Raw genomic sequence first — 19,417 nt, forward strand, 5'->3', positions numbered from 1 at the left:
CCTAATCTGACTACTGTCAATCTAAATCATAATAACACAAGGTTACAACAACAATACACTGAAGTTATTGGCTATTTATTTAATTGGTTTGCCAGCTCCAGGTAGGCTACACAAGTGGCACAAACTGATTTGCAATGACTCCAGCGATATCTTCATTTCAACATTCATTGTATCAAATGGTAGCCTACGATGGCATAGACATTAATAGGCTACTTGATGGCCAACAGAGGCCCTTGTATAACTCTCCACATTTAGCACATTCCACATTCAGCCCCTGAGACCCAAGAACTGAGCATGCATAAAGCACTTCGCTTGATACCGTTTTCTTTAAGCAGTCAACATTATAACCTCTTCCGAGCGGATTTATGTAATGCGCTCGAGTGCGCCCAAAGTCGTTTTCCGGTGCTTTGTCTGCATTATTTATTGATGTGCATCAGTTCTAGCGTATTAATATGTTTTATGGAACAAGGTTTGAAAATAGGTGTCTCCATTATGACAAGTTAAATAGCCGACCTACAACTGGTAACAAGTTGGCGTGCGCGTGCTGCTCTCGCTCATGTAACTCAGCCAATAACTGTAGTGCTATCTCAACACACACACTCCTCCGGTCCTCCTCCCCACAACTCACTCACTCATCAACAGCCTGCCTCACTGCCTGACAGTCAGCAACAGGTCACAGTGAAATATATATATATTTTAATAGAAATGCCATGGCGGCCGCGGTGCAACTTTGAAATAGCCCAAAAACCCGTAACTCGCGACCAATACATTTTCACCAGCGACATCATTTTCAAAGTAGCATAATTTGACAAGAAATCCTCAAACAAACACTGCCCTATGTCTAGCGATGCAATGCAACTAAGTTGCATGCAATTGTAACGTAGCAACCCAGATGCAACATTACATTTACATTTTAGTCATTTAGCAGACGCTCTTATCCAAAGCGACTTACAGTTAGTGAGTGCATACATTTTTCATACTGGCAAGCAACATAAATTGCTTCCAGATTGCTTCGTGTGACATCGGTTTAAGGTTGCCATTACACGACGCGACTTGCATGCAAGTTGAGTTCCTTCGTGAAACACCCCCCCTGCCAGTGTTGCCAACTCATTTTCAGGGGAGTTGCTAAAGACAGGTCGATTTGTTGCTTAAAGTTGCTAAATGACGTTGTGATGTCATTGCGTGATGACGTCATTGCGTAATAACGTAAATCTGCGTTATTACGTAGAACACACAATAACGTTACTCAAATTGACTGGCCATCTCGGCCACAAATATGATTTCACATTTGTTAGTTTAGATGGGTTTGTTTATTATCACACTTTTTTTTTTGTAAAAGTAATATAAACACAACACATTTTATATGATCAGATATTTTTATTTATAAACACAACACATTGAATTATTGAACAATTACACATTATTGAACAATTACATTTTATTTATTTTCTTATTAACTATTAAACCTACACATTCTGAACAATTATAGTTTTAAGCAGTGTATTGGTAGTTAGTTAACATGCTACCTAACTGATCAACAATCATAGGTACAAGTTAATAACAAGGTATATATGCTATCTTATTGAACAAGCAACTTAACTCAAATAATGATGTGTGCACTAGGCATCTCTCTCCAGCTCTCTCCAGGTTGTTGTGCTGCTTGGCTGGCCTGCTGCTGACGTCACTCACAATACACTTTTGCAGCCAGGCACGTGTGTTGTGACTGAGTGTGTGACAGAGAAAATTGTTTTTGTGTCATTTAGAAGGAAAATGCATGCATTTTAGCGTTTGAGTCACTTTTCAAAAGTTGCTAAAAGTTCCAAATACATTTTTAAAAGTAGCTACATTTGTTGCTAGGTGCTGTTTGAAAAAAAAAGTTGCCAGGGTAGTCTGAAAAGTTGCTAAATCTAGCAACAAAATTGCTAAATTGGCATCACTGCCCCCTGCAACTCATCTGTAACAGTGGTTGCATTCAGTTGAAACGTTTCAACTTTGTGCAACTAGTTGCAAGCAACAGCCAATCAAAACAAACCCTTTTGTCACATGATCCATTCGAAGGGTTCAGAATTCGGACCCAGTTGTCATGTCAACACAGCTGTCAGCCTTGACAGAACAGAGCCTAGCACAACAGTAGATGCATGCAAATGTTATTGGCGTTTGCAATGTCATTTTGGCTAGCTAGCTAAAATAAAAATAAATAGCGCACTGGAGACACCAAAAGCTTTCTGCAAATAGCAGGCTCTGGCGCCACCCAGTGGCGAATCAATGGATACCCAAAGAAGAGCATTGCTTAGCAACGAGAAGGCAAACAATAGTTAGCTAGTTCAATAGTTTGGAAGCCAAACACACTCTCAACTCCACTTCTAAATACTTTTTTTTTGTTGTTGTTGCTTGCAAATAACGTTTGGAGATTTATTGTTACAAATAGTGTTCTCAGATGGTACATTATTAAGATGGCTGGCAAAAAGAAAGAAGTAATCTTGCAGGTCGGTCGGTCAAACATACCTTTTTAGCAGATATCCAAGGTGGGAGTGATGGGCCGCTCAATCTGTGATCAGAATGTAACGTTAGCTAACACTGCTGTTCTTTTTTTGGTACTATTTTCTCCAGGCGTCTGTCGCAAACCAAGAGCAATGGGATGAGATGCTTGCAACTAAAGGGTTAACAGGTAAGAATGATGTGCTTTGTTTGCATATACTTACTTACATGTAGCCGTTTCTCCCTGGCTGTATGTTGTGACTTGTTTGTTTCATTATTGCAATGAAAACGTTCCTCTTACTCGGTTATTCAAAGAGAAATGTATGATTGACTTCCACTGCATGCTGCTGCCCCCATGTGTTCATGCTGGTTACTGCAGGATGTGCCTACATAGTACTGACTCCTGTCCTGTGTCTCTGTCGCTTTCAGTTGTAGATGTGTACCAGCAGTGGTGTGGTCCATGCCGTGCTGTTGTCAGCTTACTGAGGAAGATCAAAAATGAACTGGGAGATGACCTGTTACATTTTGCCACGGTGAACACAACAGACAAATATCATTACATTTATAATTACATTTCTGAAAACATTATATTTAAAAAGGCTTTTGTTTAAATTGAACTGGTTTTCCTTGCAGGCAAAAGCTGACAGTATTGATGCTCTAGAAAGGTACAGGGGGAAGTGTGAGCCCACCTTCCTGTTCTATGGGGTAAGTCTCTCTCTCTCTCTTCTCTCTCTCTCTTCTCTCTCTCTCTCTCTCTTCTCTCTCTCTCTCTCTCTCTCTCTCTCTCTCTCTCTCTCTCTCTCTCTCTCTCTCTCTCTCTCTCTCTCTCTCTCTCTCTCTCTCTCTCTCTCTCTCGTGCTGTGGGGGGCTAATGATCCTCTCCTCCAGAGGATGATGACCCTAACCTCTGTATCTGGTTCAGGGGGGTGAGATGGTGTGTGTGCTGCGGGGGGCTAACGCACCTCTTCTCCAGAGGATGGTGTTGGAGGAACTGGCCAGGGAGAAGACTGTCCTGGAGGAGGGAGGGGAACGCAGAGTGGTGACAGACAGACAGACACAAACACACACATGCACTTGCAAACAGCAAGGTACACTCAAACATGCTGATTGCTTGAGAGTTAAAAAAATCACTCTGCTTTGTGTTGTTCAGGTGAAAGATGACGGTTTGATAGATGAGGAAGAGGAGGAGGATCAGAGTGATGAAGATGTACTTGGTACTGTAGCTACTTATACACCTTATGTGGTCCTTTTAATCATTTTCTGTCAACTTTAACCAGTGTTTTACAGCCAAGGAACTCTCTGTCTGTAGTTCCAGCCAGTAAATCATACACGGTGGCCATCATCAAACCAAACGCTGTGGGTCACGGCAAAGCTAGTGAGATTATCATGAAGATTCAGGATGCCGGGTTTGAGATCCTAGCCCACGAGGAGAGAACGCTGAGCGACTCTGAAGCACGAGATTTCTACCAGAACAAAGCAGGAGAGGTCAGTAGATTTCTGCCAGAACAAAGCAGGAGAGGTCAGTAGATTTCTACCAGATCAAAGCAGGACAGGTCAGTAGATTTCTACCAGAACAAAGCAGGAGAGGTACAGTACAGAGAACCAAAGAGGAGAATGTTTAAATCTGCTGAAGATGTCAGAGTGTTATGTTATGTTAAAACAGATACTGTGCTGCTCCTACAGAGGAACACATATTCACCATCTTGGCAGCCTCCCAGCCAAACATACATTCACTCAGCAGCACATAACATCACACTGATAGTAGTGGATACACATCCTTCTCAAAGCATGTTGTTGGACATCACACTCTCACGTAGATGCAGTATTCCATACAACATGCCCCAAATAGACATGCTGACTAAGGGTTCTGTTTCCGTTCACCATGCAGTTCATGGCTGTAGCCAATTATAGCTAAGAGATTTAGAAATAGGTGGAAAATGTGTTGTAAATCATAGGAAGAGCTACAACATGTGTACATTACACTGTGAGCTGGTTTTCCAGTCATAATTGCCTGTGTGTTACCCGTTAGTAATGGGTCGTTCGCAAACTAACAGCTCCTTTTGAACAGATCTTTCTGGTGTACGTCTGGAACCGAATCGCATCTGTGAAAGAGATGTTAATTTGGCACCCTGATTTGCATACTGCTATTACTGCTTTTTGAGCTACAGGAAACGATTATCTGTAGATAAATTATTTTCAAAAACATTGTCTGAAGATGATAACTCCTCACTGCAGGAACCATAGGTAGTCCCGAGTGGCAATGCAGTGCTAGCTGTGCCACTAGAGATCCTGGTTCGAATCCAGGCTCTGTCATAGCCGGCCGCGACCGGGAGACCCATGGGGCGGCGCACAAGTGGCCCAGCGTCGTCCAGGGTAGGGGAGGGAATGGCCGGCAGGGATGTATCTCAGTTGGTAGAGCATGGCGTTTGCAACGCTAAGGTTGTGGGTACGATTCCCACAGGGGGCCAGTATGAAAAAAATAAAGTAATGTATGCACTCACTAACTGTAAGTGGCTCTGGATAGATGTAGAGAGAGAGACTCATTCTGCTCATTTTTGCAATGTGTTATTTTTGTATTCTTCATTCGTCAGGTAAAAAAATAGATTTGAACTCACGTTTCACGATCTGAGATCATGATAGGAAACTTTTTTTGGCTTTATATTAAAAATTTGCTATTTATTTTTCATGGTTTTTAAGTCATTTTTAAGCACTACTGAACAAAGAGCAGTTTGGGAGCCAAACGTCTCTTTTAGGTGAACAGAGCTAAAAGATCTGGCTCACCTGAAAATATTCAGAATGCCCATCACTATTACCTGTGTATTCCCAGGCCTGTTTTGAGGACCTGATCCAGTTCATGTCCAGCGGCCCCTCCCACGTCCTAGTGATCTCTCAGGGTGAGGGGTCAGGTCATGTGGTGCCAGCATGGAGGGAGTTCATTGGTCCAGCAGACATAGAGGAAGCCAGGAGGGATAAACCTGAGAGGTACAGTTAAAAACATGACATACTCCTAATCCAGAAACAGATTCCTAAATGAGAAACACAGTCCTAATCCAGAAACAGTCCTAATCCAGAAACAGACTCCTAATCCAGAAACAGTCCTAATCCAGAAACAGACTCCTAATCCAGAAACAGAATCCTAATCCAGAAACACACTCCTAATCCAGAAACACAGTCCTAATCCAGAAACACACTCCTATTCCAGAAACAGACTCCTAATCCAGAAACAGACTCCTAATCCAGAAACACAGTCCTAATCCAGAAACAGACTCCTAATCCAGAAACACTCCTAATCCAGAAACAGACTCCTAATCCAGAAACAGACTCCTAATCCAGAAACAGACTCCTAATCCAGAAACAGTCCTAATGCAGAAACAGACTCCTAATCCAGAAACAGACTCCTAATCCAGAAACAGTCCTAATCCAGAAACACACTCCTAATCCAGAAACAGACTCCTAATCCAGAAACAGACTCCTAATCCAGAAACAGCACAAGGGTACAATGCTCAATGATCATAATATTAAAGGGACATAAATTCAATATTCATTACAAACATTTGATGGCTTTTAATATGTGTACAACACATAAGTGCTTAGTTTTAGGCCTGTGTGGACATTCACTTCACTGAATGTATCTACACAGATTGTTGCTCCAACAGAACAGACACACCCAAGGTAACGTTTCTCTCCTCACTATGCTCACTGGTCACCAGCAGAGTAACCATCTGCCCTCCTATTCCCCTCTTCTCTCCCTCTCTCCTCTTCCTCCTCCCTTCCTCTCCCCTCCCCCCTCCTCCTCCCTTCCTCTCCCCTCTGTCTCCCCTCCTCCTCTCCCTCCTCCTCTGTCTCCCCTCCCCCCCTCCTTCTCCTTCCTCTCCCCTCTCCCCCTCTCCTCCTCCCTCCCCTAGCCTACGTGCCCAGTATGGCAGTGAAACCTTGTTCAACGCGCTCCACGGTAGTGACGACAGCCACCAGGCCAGCAGGGAGCTGGCCTTCTTCTTCCCCAGCTTCAGGACCTCTTCCCGGGCAGAGCAGCACGAGGAGGAAGGGCGAGTGGAGAGGACACTGGCTATCATCCGGCCCGACCTCGCCAGGGAGAGCAGAGGTGGGGGCCTGCCAATTACTGGACACAAATACAAATACCAGGACATCAGCATCACAGGCCAGGCCTGTATTTAGTGAAGAAGTCATTCGCGTTCTGAGATATTCAACGTTTCATCCTCACACCGTTTATTAGCGATTCCTCAACAAATAAATATCAGAAATAGTCTTGAAGCAAATTTAAACATACTTTTGTTTGCCTTTTCTAAAGTATTGTGTTCCAGATGAGATCTTGTCTCGTATCAACGAGGCTGGCTTCAGTATTGTTGTGTTTTCCAGATGAGATCTTGTCTCGTATCCACGAGGCTGACTTCAGTATTGTTGTGTTTTCCAGATGAGATCTTGTCTCGTATCCACGAGGCTGGCTTCACTGTGTCTCTCCAGAAAGAGGTGATGTTAACAGAGGAACAGGCCAGACGGTTCTACAGACGACAGGTAGACCAGGACTACTTCCCTGTCCTACTGCACAACATGACCAGGTAACCATCTGACACTTCCCTGTCCTACTGCACAACATGACCAGGTAACCATCTGACACTTCCCTGTCCTACTGCACAACATGACCAGGTAACCATCTGACACTTCCCTGTCCTACTGCACAACATGACCAGGTAACCATCTGACACTTCCCTGTCCTACTGCACAACATGACCAGGTAACCATCTGACACTTCCCTGTCCTACTGCACAACATGACCAGGTAACCATCTGACACTTCCCTGTCCTACTGCACAACATGACCAGGTAACCATCTGACACTTCCCTGTCCTACTGCACAACATGACCAGGTAACCATCTGACACTTCCCTGTCCTACTGCACAACATGACCAGGTAACCATCTGACACTTCCCTGTCCTACTGCACAACATGACCAGGTAACCATCTGACACTTCCCTGTCCTACTGCACAACATGACCAGGTAACCATCTGACACTTCCCTGTCCTACTGCACAACATGACCAGGTAACCATCTGACACTTCCCTGTCCTACTGCACAACATGACCAGGTAACCATCTGACACTTCCCTGTCCTACTGCACAACATGACCAGGTAACCATCTGACAAATGAAACACTAGAGAACTACAATATCAAAGCAAGATCACAAATCAACTACCAACTGGGCACTCAAACATAATCAGTGACCTCGAAACTCAGGGTCCTATTATTCCCCCCCTAGTCTATTATTCCCCTAGTCTATTATTCCCCCCTAGTCTATTATTCCCCCCCTAGTCTATTATTCCCCCTAGTCTATTATTCCCCCCCTAGTCTATTATTCCCCCCCTAGTCTATTATTCCCCCCCCTAGTCTATTATTCCCCCCCTAGTCTATTATTCCCCCTAGTCTATTATTCCCCCTAGTCTATTATTCCCCCTAGTCTATTATTCCCCCTAGTCTATTATTCCCCCTAGTCTATTATTCCCCTAGTCTATTATTCCCCCTAGTCTATTATTCCCCCTAGTCTATTATTCCCCCTAGTCTATTATTCCCCCCCTAGTCTATTATTCCCCCTAGTCTATTATTCCCCTAGTCTATTATTCCCCCTAGTCTATTATTCCCCTAGTCTATTATTCCCCCTAGTCTATTATTCCCCTAGTCTATTATTCCCCCTAGTCTATTATTCCCCTAGTCTATTATTCCCCCCTAGTCTATTATTCCCCCTAGTCTATTATTCCCCTAGTCTATTATTCCCCCTAGTCTATTATTCCCCCTAGTCTATTATTCCCCCTAGTCTATTATTCCCCCTAGTCTATTATTCCCCCTAGTCTATTATTCCCCCTAGTCTATTATTCCCCCTAGTCTATTATTCCCCCCTAGTCTATTATTCCCCCTAGTCTATTATTCCCCCTAGTCTATTATTCCCCCTAGTCTATTATTCCCCCTAGTCTATTATTCCCCCTAGTCTATTATTCCCCCTAGTCTATTATTCCCCTAGTCTATTATTCCCCCTAGTCTATTATTCCCCCTAGTCTATTATTCCCCTAGTCTATTATTCCCCCTAGTCTATTATTCCCCCTAGTCTATTATTCCCCCTAGTCTATTATTCCCCCCTAGTCTATTATTCCCCTAGTCTATTATTCCCCCCCTAGTCTATTATTCCCCCTAGTCTATTATTCCCCCTAGTCTATTATTCCCCCTAGTCTATTATTCCCCCTAGTCTATTATTCCCCCTAGTCTATTATTCCCCCTAGTCTATTATTCCCCCTAGTCTATTATTCCCCCTAGTCTATTATTCCCCTAGTCTATTATTCCCCCTAGTCTATTATTCCCCTAGTCTATTATTCCCCCTAGTCTATTATTCCCCCTAGTCTATTATTCCCTAGTCTATTATTCCCCCTAGTCTATTATTCCCCCTAGTCTATTATTCCCCCTAGTCTATTATTCCCCCTAGTCTATTATTCCCCCTAGTCTATTATTCCCCCCTAGTCTATTATTCCCCTAGTCTATTATTCCCCCTAGTCTATTATTCCCCCTAGTCTATTATTCCCCCTAGTCTATTATTCCCCCTAGTCTATTATTCCCCCTAGTCTATTATTCCCCCTAGTCTATTATTCCCCCTAGTCTATTATTCCCCCCTAGTCTATTATTCCCCTAGTCTATTATTTCCCCCTAGTCTATTATTCCCCTAGTCTATTATTCCCCCTAGTCTATTATTCCCCCTAGTCTATTATTCCCCCTAGTCTATTATTCCCCCTAGTCTATTATTCCCCTAGTCTATTATTCCCCCTAGTCTATTATTCCCCCCCTAGTCTATTATTCCCCCTAGTCTATTATTCCCCTAGTCTATTATTCCCCCCTAGTCTATTATTCCCCCTAGTCTATTATTCCCCCTAGTCTATTATTCCCCCCTAGTCTATTATTCCCCCCTAGTCTATTATTCCCCCTAGTCTATTATTCCCCCTAGTCTATTATTCCCCTAGTCTATTATTCCCCCTAGTCTATTATTCCCCCTAGTCTATTATTCCCCCTAGTCTATTATTCCCCCTAGTCTATTATTCCCCCTAGTCTATTATTCCCCCTAGTCTATTATTCCCCCTAGTCTATTATTCCCCCTAGTCTATTATTCCCCCTAGTCTATTATTCCCCCCCTAGTCTATTATTCCCCTAGTCTATTATTCCCCCCCTAGTCTATTATTCCCCTAGTCTATTATTCCCCCCCTAGTCTATTATTCCCCCTAGTCTATTATTCCCCCTAGTCTATTATTCCCCCTAGTCTATTATTCCCCCTAGTCTATTATTCCCCCTAGTCTATTATTCCCCCTAGTCTATTATTCCCCCTAGTCTATTATTCCCCCTAGTCTATTATTCCCCCTAGTCTATTATTCCCCCTAGTCTATTATTCCCCCTAGTCTATTATTCCCCCTAGTCTATTATTCCCCCTAGTCTATTATTCCCCCTAGTCTATTATTTCCCCCTAGTCTATTATTCCCCCTAGTCTATTATTCCCCCTAGTCTATTATTCCCCCTAGTCTATTATTCCCCCTAGTCTATTATTCCCCCTAGTCTATTATTCCCCCTAGTCTATTATTCCCCCTAGTCTATTATTCCCCCTAGTCTATTATTCCCCCTAGTCTATTATTCCCCCTAGTCTATTATTCCCCCTAGTCTATTATTCCCCCTAGTCTATTATTCCCCCTAGTCTATTATTCCCCCTAGTCTATTATTCCCCCCTAGTCTATTATTCCCCCTAGTCTATTATTCCCCCTAGTCTATTATTCCCCCTAGTCTATTATTCCCCCCTAGTCTATTATTCCCCCTAGTCTATTATTCCCCCCTAGTCTATTATTCCCCCTAGTCTATTATTCCCCCTAGTCTATTATTCCCCCTAGTCTATTATTCCCCCCCTAGTCTATTATTCCCCCTAGTCTATTATTCCCCCTAGTCTATTATTCCCCCTAGTCTATTATTCCCCCTAGTCTATTATTCCCCCCCTAGTCTATTATTCCCCCCCTAGTCTATTATTCCCCCTAGTCTATTATTTCCCCCTAGTCTATTATTCCCCCTAGTCTATTATTCCCCCTAGTCTATTATTCCCCTAGTCTATTATTCCCCTAGTCTATTATTCCCCCTAGTCTATTATTCCCCCTAGTCTATTATTCCCCCTAGTCTATTATTCCCCCTAGTCTATTATTCCCCCTAGTCTATTATTCCCCCTAGTCTATTATTCCCCTAGTCTATTATTCCCCTAGTCTATTATTCCCCCTAGTCTATTATTCCCCCTAGTCTATTATTCCCCCTAGTCTATTATTCCCCCTAGTCTATTATTCCCCCTAGTCTATTATTCCCCCTAGTCTATTATTCCCCCTAGTCTATTATTCCCCCTAGTCTATTATTCCCCCTAGTCTATTATTCCCCCTAGTCTATTATTCCCCCTAGTCTATTATTCCCCCTAGTCTATTATTCCCCCTAGTCTATTATTCCCCCTAGTCTATTATTCCCCTAGTCTATTATTCCCCCCTAGTCTATTATTCCCCCTAGTCTATTATTCCCCCTAGTCTATTATTCCCCCTAGTCTATTATTCCCCCTAGTCTATTATTCCCCCTAGTCTATTATTCCCCCTAGTCTATTATTCCCCCTAGTCTATTATTCCCCCTAGTCTATTATTCCCCCTAGTCTATTATTCCCCTAGTCTATTATTCCCCCTAGTCTATTATTCCCCCCTAGTCTATTATTCCCCCTAGTCTATTATTCCCCTAGTCTATTATTCCCCCTAGTCTATTATTCCCCCCTAGTCTATTATTCCCCTAGTCTATTATTCCCCCTAGTCTATTATTCCCCCTAGTCTATTATCCCCCCCTAGTCTATTATTCCCCCTAGTCTATTATCCCCCCCATGTCTATTATTCCCCCTAGTCTGTTACAGTGGTCCTGTGTGGCTCTGTTGACTGTTTTTCTGTTACAGTGGTCCTCTGTTGGCTCTGGCCCTGGCCAGGACAGGAGCTGTGGACCACTGGAGGCAACTTCTGGGTCCGAAAGACGTCAGCAGGGCCAGGGAGGAGCAACCCCACTGGTACCACTAGCCCTTATAAAGTGCACTACTTTTGACCAGGTACCATAGGACTCTGGTCCCATAGGACTCTGGTACCATATGGCTCTGGTACCATAGGACTCTGGTACCATATGGCTCTGGTACCATGGGACTCTGGTCCCATAGGACTCTGGTCCCATAGGACTCTGGTACCATATGGCTCTGGTACCATAGGACTCTGGTCCCATAGGACTCTGGTACCATATGGCTCTGGTACCATAGGACTCTGGTACCATAGGACTCTGGTACCATATGGCTCTGGTACCATAGGACTCTGGTCCCATAGGACTCTGGTACCATATGGCTCTGGTACCATAGGACTCTGGTACCATAGGATTCTGGTCCCATAGGGCTCTGGTCCCATAGGACTCTGGTACCATAGGACTCTGGTCCCATCTGGTCCCATAGGACTCTGGTACCATAGGACTCTGGTCCCATAGGGCTCTGGTCCCATAGGACTCTGGTCCCATCTGGTCCCATAGGACTCTGGTACCATAGGACTCTGGTCCCATAGGACTCTGGTCCCATCTGGTCCCATAGGACTCTGGTCCCATAGGACTCTGGTCCCATCTGGTCCCATAGGACTTTGGTCCCGTAGGACTCTGGTCCCATAGGACTCTGGTCCCATAGGACTCTGGTCCCATAGGACTCTGGTACCATAGGTCTCTGGTCCCATCTGGTCCCGTAGGACTCTGGTCCCATCTGGTCCCATATGGCTCTGGTACCATAGGACTCTGGTCCCATAGGACTCTGGTCCCATCTGGTCCCATAGGACTCTGGTCCCATAGGACTCTGGTACCATAGGACTCTGGTACCATAGGGCTCTGGTCCCATAGGACTCTGGTCCCATAGGACTCTGGTACCATAGGGCTCTGGTCCCATAGGACTCTGGTCCCATAGGACTCTGGTACCATAGGACTCTGGTCCCATCTGGTCCCATAGGACTTTGGTCCCGTAGGACTCTGGTCCCATAGGACTCTGGTCCCATAGGACTCTGGTCCCATAGGACTCTGGTACCATAGGTCTCTGGTCCCATCTGGTCCCGTAGGACTCTGGTCCCATCTGGTCCCATATGGCTCTGGTACCATAGGACTCTGGTCCCATAGGACTCTGGTCCCATCTGGTCCCATAGGTCTCTGGTCCCACCTGGTCCCATAGGACTCTGGTCCCATCTGGTCCCATAGGACTTTGGTCCCGTAGGACTCTGGTCCCATAGGACTCTGGTCCCATAGGACTCTGGTCCCATAGGACTCTGGTACCATAGGTCTCTGGTCCCATCTGGTCCCGTAGGACTCTGGTCCCATCTGGTCCCATATGGCTCTGGTACCATAGGACTCTGGTCCCATAGGACTCTGGTCCCATCTGGTCCCATAGGTCTCTGGTCCCATCTGGTCCCATAGGACTCTGGTACCATAGGACTCTGGTCCCATCTGGTCCCATAGGACTCTGGTACCATAGGATTCTGGTCCCATAGGGCTCTGGTCCCATAGGACTCTGGTACCATAGGACTCTGGTCCCATCTGGTCCCGTAGGACTCTGGTCCCATAGGACTCTGGTCCCATAGGTCTCTGGTCCCATCTGGTCCCATAGGTCTCTGGTCCCATCTGGTCCCATATGGCTCTGGTACCATAGGACTCTGGTCCCATAGGACTCTGGTCCCATCTGGTCCCATAGGTCTCTGGTCCCATCTGGTCCCATAGGACTCTGGTACCATAGGACTCTGGTACCATAGGACTCTGGTACCATAGGGCTCTGGTCCCATAGGACTCTGGTCCCATAGGACTCTGGTACCATAGGGCTCTGGTCCCATAGGACTCTGGTCCCATAGGTCTCTGGTCCCATCTGGTCCCATAGGTCTCTGGTCCCATCTGGTCCCATAGGACTCTGGTACCATAGGACTCTGGTCCCATCTGGTCCCATAGGACTTTGGTCCCGTAGGACTCTGGTCCCGTAGGACTCTGGTCCCATCTGGTCCCGTAGGACTTTGGTCCCGTAGGACTCTGGTCCCGTAGGACTCTGGTCCCATCTGGTCCCGTAGGACTTTGGTCCCGTAGGACTCTGGTCCCGTAGGACTCTGGTCCCATAGGACTCTGGTACCATATGGCTCTGGTACCATAGGACTCTGGTCCCATAGGACTCTGGTACCATATGGCTCTGGTACCATAGGACTCTGGTACCATAGGACTCTGGTCCCATAGGGCTCTGGTCCCATAGGACTCTGGTCCCATAGGACTCTGGTCCCATAGGACTCTGGTCCCATAGGTCTCTGGTCCCATCTGGTCCCATAGGTCTCTGGTCCCATAGGACTCTGGTACCATAGGACTCTGGTCCCATAGGTCTCTGGTCCCATAGGACTCTGGTCCCATCTGGTCCCATAGGACTCTGGTACCATATGGCTCTGGTACCATAGGACTCTGGTCCCATAGGACTCTGGTACCATATGGCTCTGGTACCATAGGACTCTGGTCCCATAGGACTCTGGTACCATATGGCTCTGGTACCATAGGACTCTGGTACCATAGGACTCTGGTCCCATAGGGCTCTGGTCCCATAGGACTCTGGTCCCATAGGACTCTGGTCCCATAGGTCTCTGGTCCCATCTGGTCCCATAGGACTCTGGTACCATAGGACTCTGGTCCCATAGGTCTCTGGTCCCATCTGGTCCCATAGGACTCTGGTCCCATCTGGTCCCATAGGACTTTGGTCCCGTAGGACTCTGGTCCCATAGGACTCTGGTCCCATAGGTCTCTGGTCCCATCTGGTCCCATAGGACTCTGGTACCATAGGACTCTGGTCCCATAGGTCTCTGGTCCCATAGGACTCTGGTCCCATCTGGTCCCATAGGACTTTGGTCCCGTAGGACTCTGGTCCCATAGGACTCTGGTCCCATAGGACTCTGGTCCCATAGGTCTCTGGTCCCATCTGGTCCCATAGGACTCTGGTCCCATAGGGCTCTGGTACCATAGGACTCTGGTCCCATAGGTCTCTGGTCCCATCTGGTCCCATAGGACTCTGGTCCCATAGGGCTCTGGTACCATAGGGCTCTGGTACCATAGGGCTCTGGTACCATAGGACTCTGGTCCCATAGGACTCTGGTCCCATAGGTCTCTGGTCCCATCTGGTCCCATAGGACTTTGGTCCCGTAGGACTCTGGTCCCATAGGACTCTGGTCATAAGTAGTGTGTATATACACTGAGTGTACATTAAGAGCAGTCTTTATTGTCGCTGGTGACTTTAACCAAGCACGTTTAAAACATATGTTCCCAAAATATCCCCAACATGTGTCCTGCCCCACAAGAGGAATCAATGTGCTGGACCATGTACACTGAGTGGACAAAACATTAAGAACACCTGCTCTTTCCATGACATAGACTGACCAGGTGAATCCAGGTGAAAGCTATGATCCCTTATTGATGTCACTTGTTAAAACCACTTCAATCAGTGTAGATGAAGGGGAGGAGACAGGTTCAAGAAGGATTTTTAAGCCTTGAGACAATTGTGCCATTCCAGAGGGTGAATGGGCAAGACAAAATATTTAAGTGCCTTTGAAAGGGGTATGGTAGTAGGTGCCAGGCGCACCGGTTTGTATCAATAACTTTTTTTCACGCTCAACAGTTTCCAGCGTGTATCAACAATGGTCCACCACCCAAAGGACATCCAGCAAACTTGACACAACTGTGGGAAGCAATGGAGTCAACATGGGCCAGCATCCCTGTGGAACGCAGAGTCAACTAGGGACTAAAATAAATCTTAGTCGACCGAGAGTCGTCTGTTCTTTTGACCAATTGGTCTGAATTTTAAAACGTATTTTTCCATATTTAGACACACCAAATGTTAGAATAAAATCAACTATACAGTGGCTTGCGAAAGTATTCACCCCCTTGGCATTTTTCCTATTTTGTTGCCTTACAATCTGGAATTAAAATGGATTTTCTGGGGGTTTGTATAATTTGATTTACACAACAAGCCTACCACTTTGAAGATGCTAAATATTTTTTATTGTGAAACAAACAAGAAATAAGACAATAAAACAGACAACTTGAGCGTGCATAACTATTCACCCCCCCAAAGTCAATACTTTGTAGAGCCACCTTTTGCAGCAATTACAGCTGCAAGTCTCTTGGGGTATGTCTCTATAAGCTTGGCACATCTAGCCACTGGGATTTTTGCCCATTCTTCAAGGCAAAACTGCTCCAGCTCCTTCAAGTTTGATGGGTTCCGCTGGTGTACAGCAATCTTTAAGTCATACCACAGATTCTCAATTGGATTGAGGTCTGGGCTTTGACTAGGCCATTCAAATCCATTTCAATGTTTCCCCTTAAACCACTTGAGTGTTGCATTAGCAGTATGCTTAGGGTCACTGTCCTGCTGGAAGGTCTCTGGAAGACTGAAACAGGTTTCCCTCAAGAATTTCCCTGTATTTAGCGCCATCCATCATTCCTTCAATTCTGACCAGTTTCCCAGTCCCTGCTGATGAAAAACATCCCCACAGCATGATGCTGCCACCACCATGCTTCACTGTGGGGATGGTGTTCTCGGGGTGATGAGAGGTATTGGGTTTGCGCCAGACATAGCATTTTCCTTGATTGCCAAAAAGCTCAATTTTAGTCTCATCTGACTAGAGTACCTTCTTCCATATGTTTGGGGAGTCTCCCACATGCCTTTTGGCGAACACCAAACGTGTTTGCTTCTTTTTTTCTTTAAGCAATGGCTTTTTTCTGGCCACTCCTCCGTAAAGCCCAGCTCTGTGGAGTGTACGGCTTAAAGTGGTCCTATGGACAGATACTCCAATCTCCGCTGTGGAGCTTTGCAGCTCCTTCAGGGTTATATTTGGTCTCTTTGTTGCCTCTCTGATTAATGCCCTCCTTGCCTGGTCCGTGAGTTTTGGTGGGCGGCCCTCTCTTGGCAGGTTTGTTGTGGTGCCATATTATTTTTTAATAATGGATTTAATGGTGCTCCGTGGGATGTTCAAAGTTTCTGATATTTTTTTTATAACCCAACCCTGATCTGTACTTCTCCACAACTTTGTCCCTGACCTGTTTGGAGAGCTCCTTGGTCTTCATGGTGCTGCTTGCTTGGTGGTGCCCCTTGCTTATGGGTGTTGCAGACTCTGGGGCCTTTCAGAACAGGTGTATATATACTGAGATCATGTGACACTTAGATTGCACACAGGTGGACTTTATTTAACTAATTATGTGACTTCTGAAGGTAATTGGTTGCACCAGATCTTATTTAGGGGCTTCATAGCAAAGGGGGTGAATACATATGCACGCACCACTTTTCCGTTATTTATTTTGTAGAATTTTTTGAAACAAGTTATTTTTTTCATTTCACTTCACCAATTTGGACTATTTTGTGTATATCCATCACATGAAATCCAAATAAAAATCAATTTCAATTACAGGTTGTAATGCAACAAAATAGGAAAAACGCCAAGGTGGATGAATACTTTTGCAAGGCACTGTATGTACGCTACTGAGCTTGCCTATTGCTTTTAAGCACTGCGATTAAAAATGAAGACACACAAATTACTAAAGAGTGAGCCAGAGATCAAAATAGCCTAACCAGAAGAATAAAAACCTGTTTCCGACCCTCCTCCTCCCGACCCTCCTCCTCCTCCCGACCCTCCTCCTCCCGGCCCTCTTCCTCCTCCCGACCCTCCTCCTCCCGGCCCTCCTCCTCCTCCCGACCCTCCTCCTCCCGGCCCTCCTCCTCCCGACCCCCCTCCTCCTCCCGACCCTCCTCCTCCTCCCGGCCCTCCTCCTCCCGACCCTCCTCCCGGCCCTCCTCCTCCCGACCCTCCTCCTCCCGGCCCTCCTCCTCCCGACCCTCCTCCTCCTCCCGGCCCTCCTCCTCCCGGCCCTCCTCCTCCCGGCCCTCCTCCTCCCGACCCTCCTCCTCCCGGCCCTCCTCCTCCCGGCCCTCCTCCTCCCGACCCTCCTCCTCCTCCCGGCCCTCCTCCTCCCGGCCCTCCTCCTCCCGACCCTCCTCCCGACCCTCCTCCCGGCCCTCCTCCTCCCGGCCCTCCTCCTCCCGACCCTCCTCCTCCCGGCCCTCCTCCTCCCGACCCTCCTCCTCCCGGCCCTCCTCCTCACGGCCCTCCTCCTCCCGACCCTCCTCCGGCCCTCCTCCTCCCGACCCTCCTCCTCCTCGGCCCTCCTCCTCCCGGCCCTCCTCCTCCCGGCCCTCCTCCTCCCGACCCTCCTCCCGGCCCTCCTCCTCCCGGCCCTCCTCCTCCCGGCCCTCCTCCTCCCGGCCCTCCTCCTCACGGCCCTCCTCCTCCCGGCCCTCCTCCCGGCCCTCCTCCTCCCGACCCTCCTCCTCCTCCCGACCCCCTCCTCCCGACCCTCATCCTCCTCCCGACCACCCTCCTCAAACCCGACCCCCTCCTCCTCCCGACCCTCCTCCTCCTCCCGACCCTCCTCCTCCTCCCGACCCTCCTCCTCCCGGCCCTCCTCCTCCTCCTCCTCCCGACCCTCCTCCTCCCGGCCCTCCTCCTCCTCCCGACCCTCCTCCTCCTCCCGACCCTCCTCCTCCTCCCGACCCTCCTCCTCCCGACCCCCTCCTCCCGACCCTCCTCCTCCTCCCGACCCTCCTCCTCCCGACCCTCCTCCTCCCGGCCCTCCTCCTCCCGACCCTCCTCACGCTGCTTCTGGTCGTTGCAGATTCGGCCTTTATGCTCCTGAAGTTGCCGGTAATAGGCTACACCAGCGGTCGGCAACCTTTTCTATTTGGAGTGCCAAGTTATCGTAACATTTCTACTGATCTGCGTGCCAATTATGATTTTCATATGCACGTTTTCGTGGAACAGTTTAATTTAATTTATAATAAAGTCTTCATATCTTAAAATCAATGTCGTGGTTAATCAAAATTACATAGAAATGAAAATGATACAAATCTAAAAGTAACTTCTATTGTCATTGCCATTATGTAAAAATAGCCTCCATAAAGCCAACAAATAAAAACATTGCAACCCGCAGGTAGAAAATATCCTGATAAAAAATGAATATCCTCTAAGTAAATCACATTGGCTACGCATGGCCTGTCTGCAAGGAACTTAAAACTATTACCTTTGTCCGGCCCAAGCTCATGCTAGCAACCTTGCAACATTGTACAACATATTCTGGGCCCTCAGAGTGCCCTGTGCCAGTGAGCTCTGGACAGACAGACACAGCTGTAGGCTTATTTGCACAAGGATAAGAAGTAATCAGGTAGGCCTTTTTTATGACGTTTCCACTAGATCAGAGCGTGACATTCTTTTCCCTTTTCATGCTGATTGGTTATCGAAAGGGAAAGCCCTGGAAAGATTTTTCCAATAGGCTACGCTAAGGAACTATTATTCTCAATGGATGTAAAAACAGACTTTGTTTACTTGCTGTTTGAGGTGAAGAAAAAATTACTTTGAGAAGCTCCACAGTGATGGCGAGTTAAGACAATCAGAAATAGTATCAGATCCTCAATTGGGCACATTTATAAGCCTACATTATCACACAGGCCAGGTAGCCTACTTCTATGCGTAATCAGGTGCGTGTCCTTACTCAAGATTGACAAGGAGCGCTCCAAACAAAAGACAATGAATCAGTTGAGAACTTGTAAATATAATGAAATAAACCAAAACTGTGTAGCCTAGATTGTGCGCTCTGCCAACAACGTGTCCATGACAACGGTCAGACTAATAATAATAATATATTCAATGCATAAACAGAAATGACAGTAATTTAAAACAAACATTGTAGATGATAAATGATGGTAATTAACAGTAAATATACTACTACTGGGGATACTGGTGTTCCTCCACAATCTATTAGTCTAC

At 46.6% G+C, this 19,417-nt stretch overlaps 1 protein-coding gene across 2 annotated transcripts in view; it reads left to right on the top strand.

Moving 5' to 3' along the window:
* The first annotated feature begins 2,080 nt into the window (after positions 1–2,080).
* Positions 2,081–19,417, top strand: part of nme9 (NME/NM23 family member 9) — a 29,852-nt gene continuing 12,515 nt past the window's right edge. The window contains exons 1-11 of one of the 2 annotated variants that reach the window (XM_045215694.1): positions 2,081–2,486; positions 2,611–2,668; positions 2,908–3,011; positions 3,112–3,183; positions 3,401–3,517; positions 3,629–3,692; positions 3,788–3,963; positions 5,306–5,460; positions 6,384–6,580; positions 6,911–7,055; positions 11,479–11,586. In XM_045215694.1, coding sequence (XP_045071629.1) covers positions 2,454–2,486; positions 2,611–2,668; positions 2,908–3,011; positions 3,112–3,183; positions 3,401–3,517; positions 3,629–3,692; positions 3,788–3,963; positions 5,306–5,460; positions 6,384–6,580; positions 6,911–7,055; positions 11,479–11,586 — 1,229 coding nt within the window. In that variant the 5' untranslated portion in view covers positions 2,081–2,453. The remainder of the gene's footprint in view (positions 2,487–2,610; positions 2,669–2,907; positions 3,012–3,111; positions 3,184–3,400; positions 3,518–3,628; positions 3,693–3,787; positions 3,964–5,305; positions 5,461–6,383; positions 6,581–6,910; positions 7,056–11,478; positions 11,587–19,417) is intronic. The other variant, XM_045215693.1, reaches the window with a different exon arrangement.

The sequence above is a fragment of the Coregonus clupeaformis genome, unplaced genomic scaffold, assembly GCF_020615455.1.
Source record: "Coregonus clupeaformis isolate EN_2021a unplaced genomic scaffold, ASM2061545v1 scaf0495, whole genome shotgun sequence".
NCBI classification, from domain to species: Eukaryota; Metazoa; Chordata; class Actinopteri; order Salmoniformes; family Salmonidae; genus Coregonus; species Coregonus clupeaformis.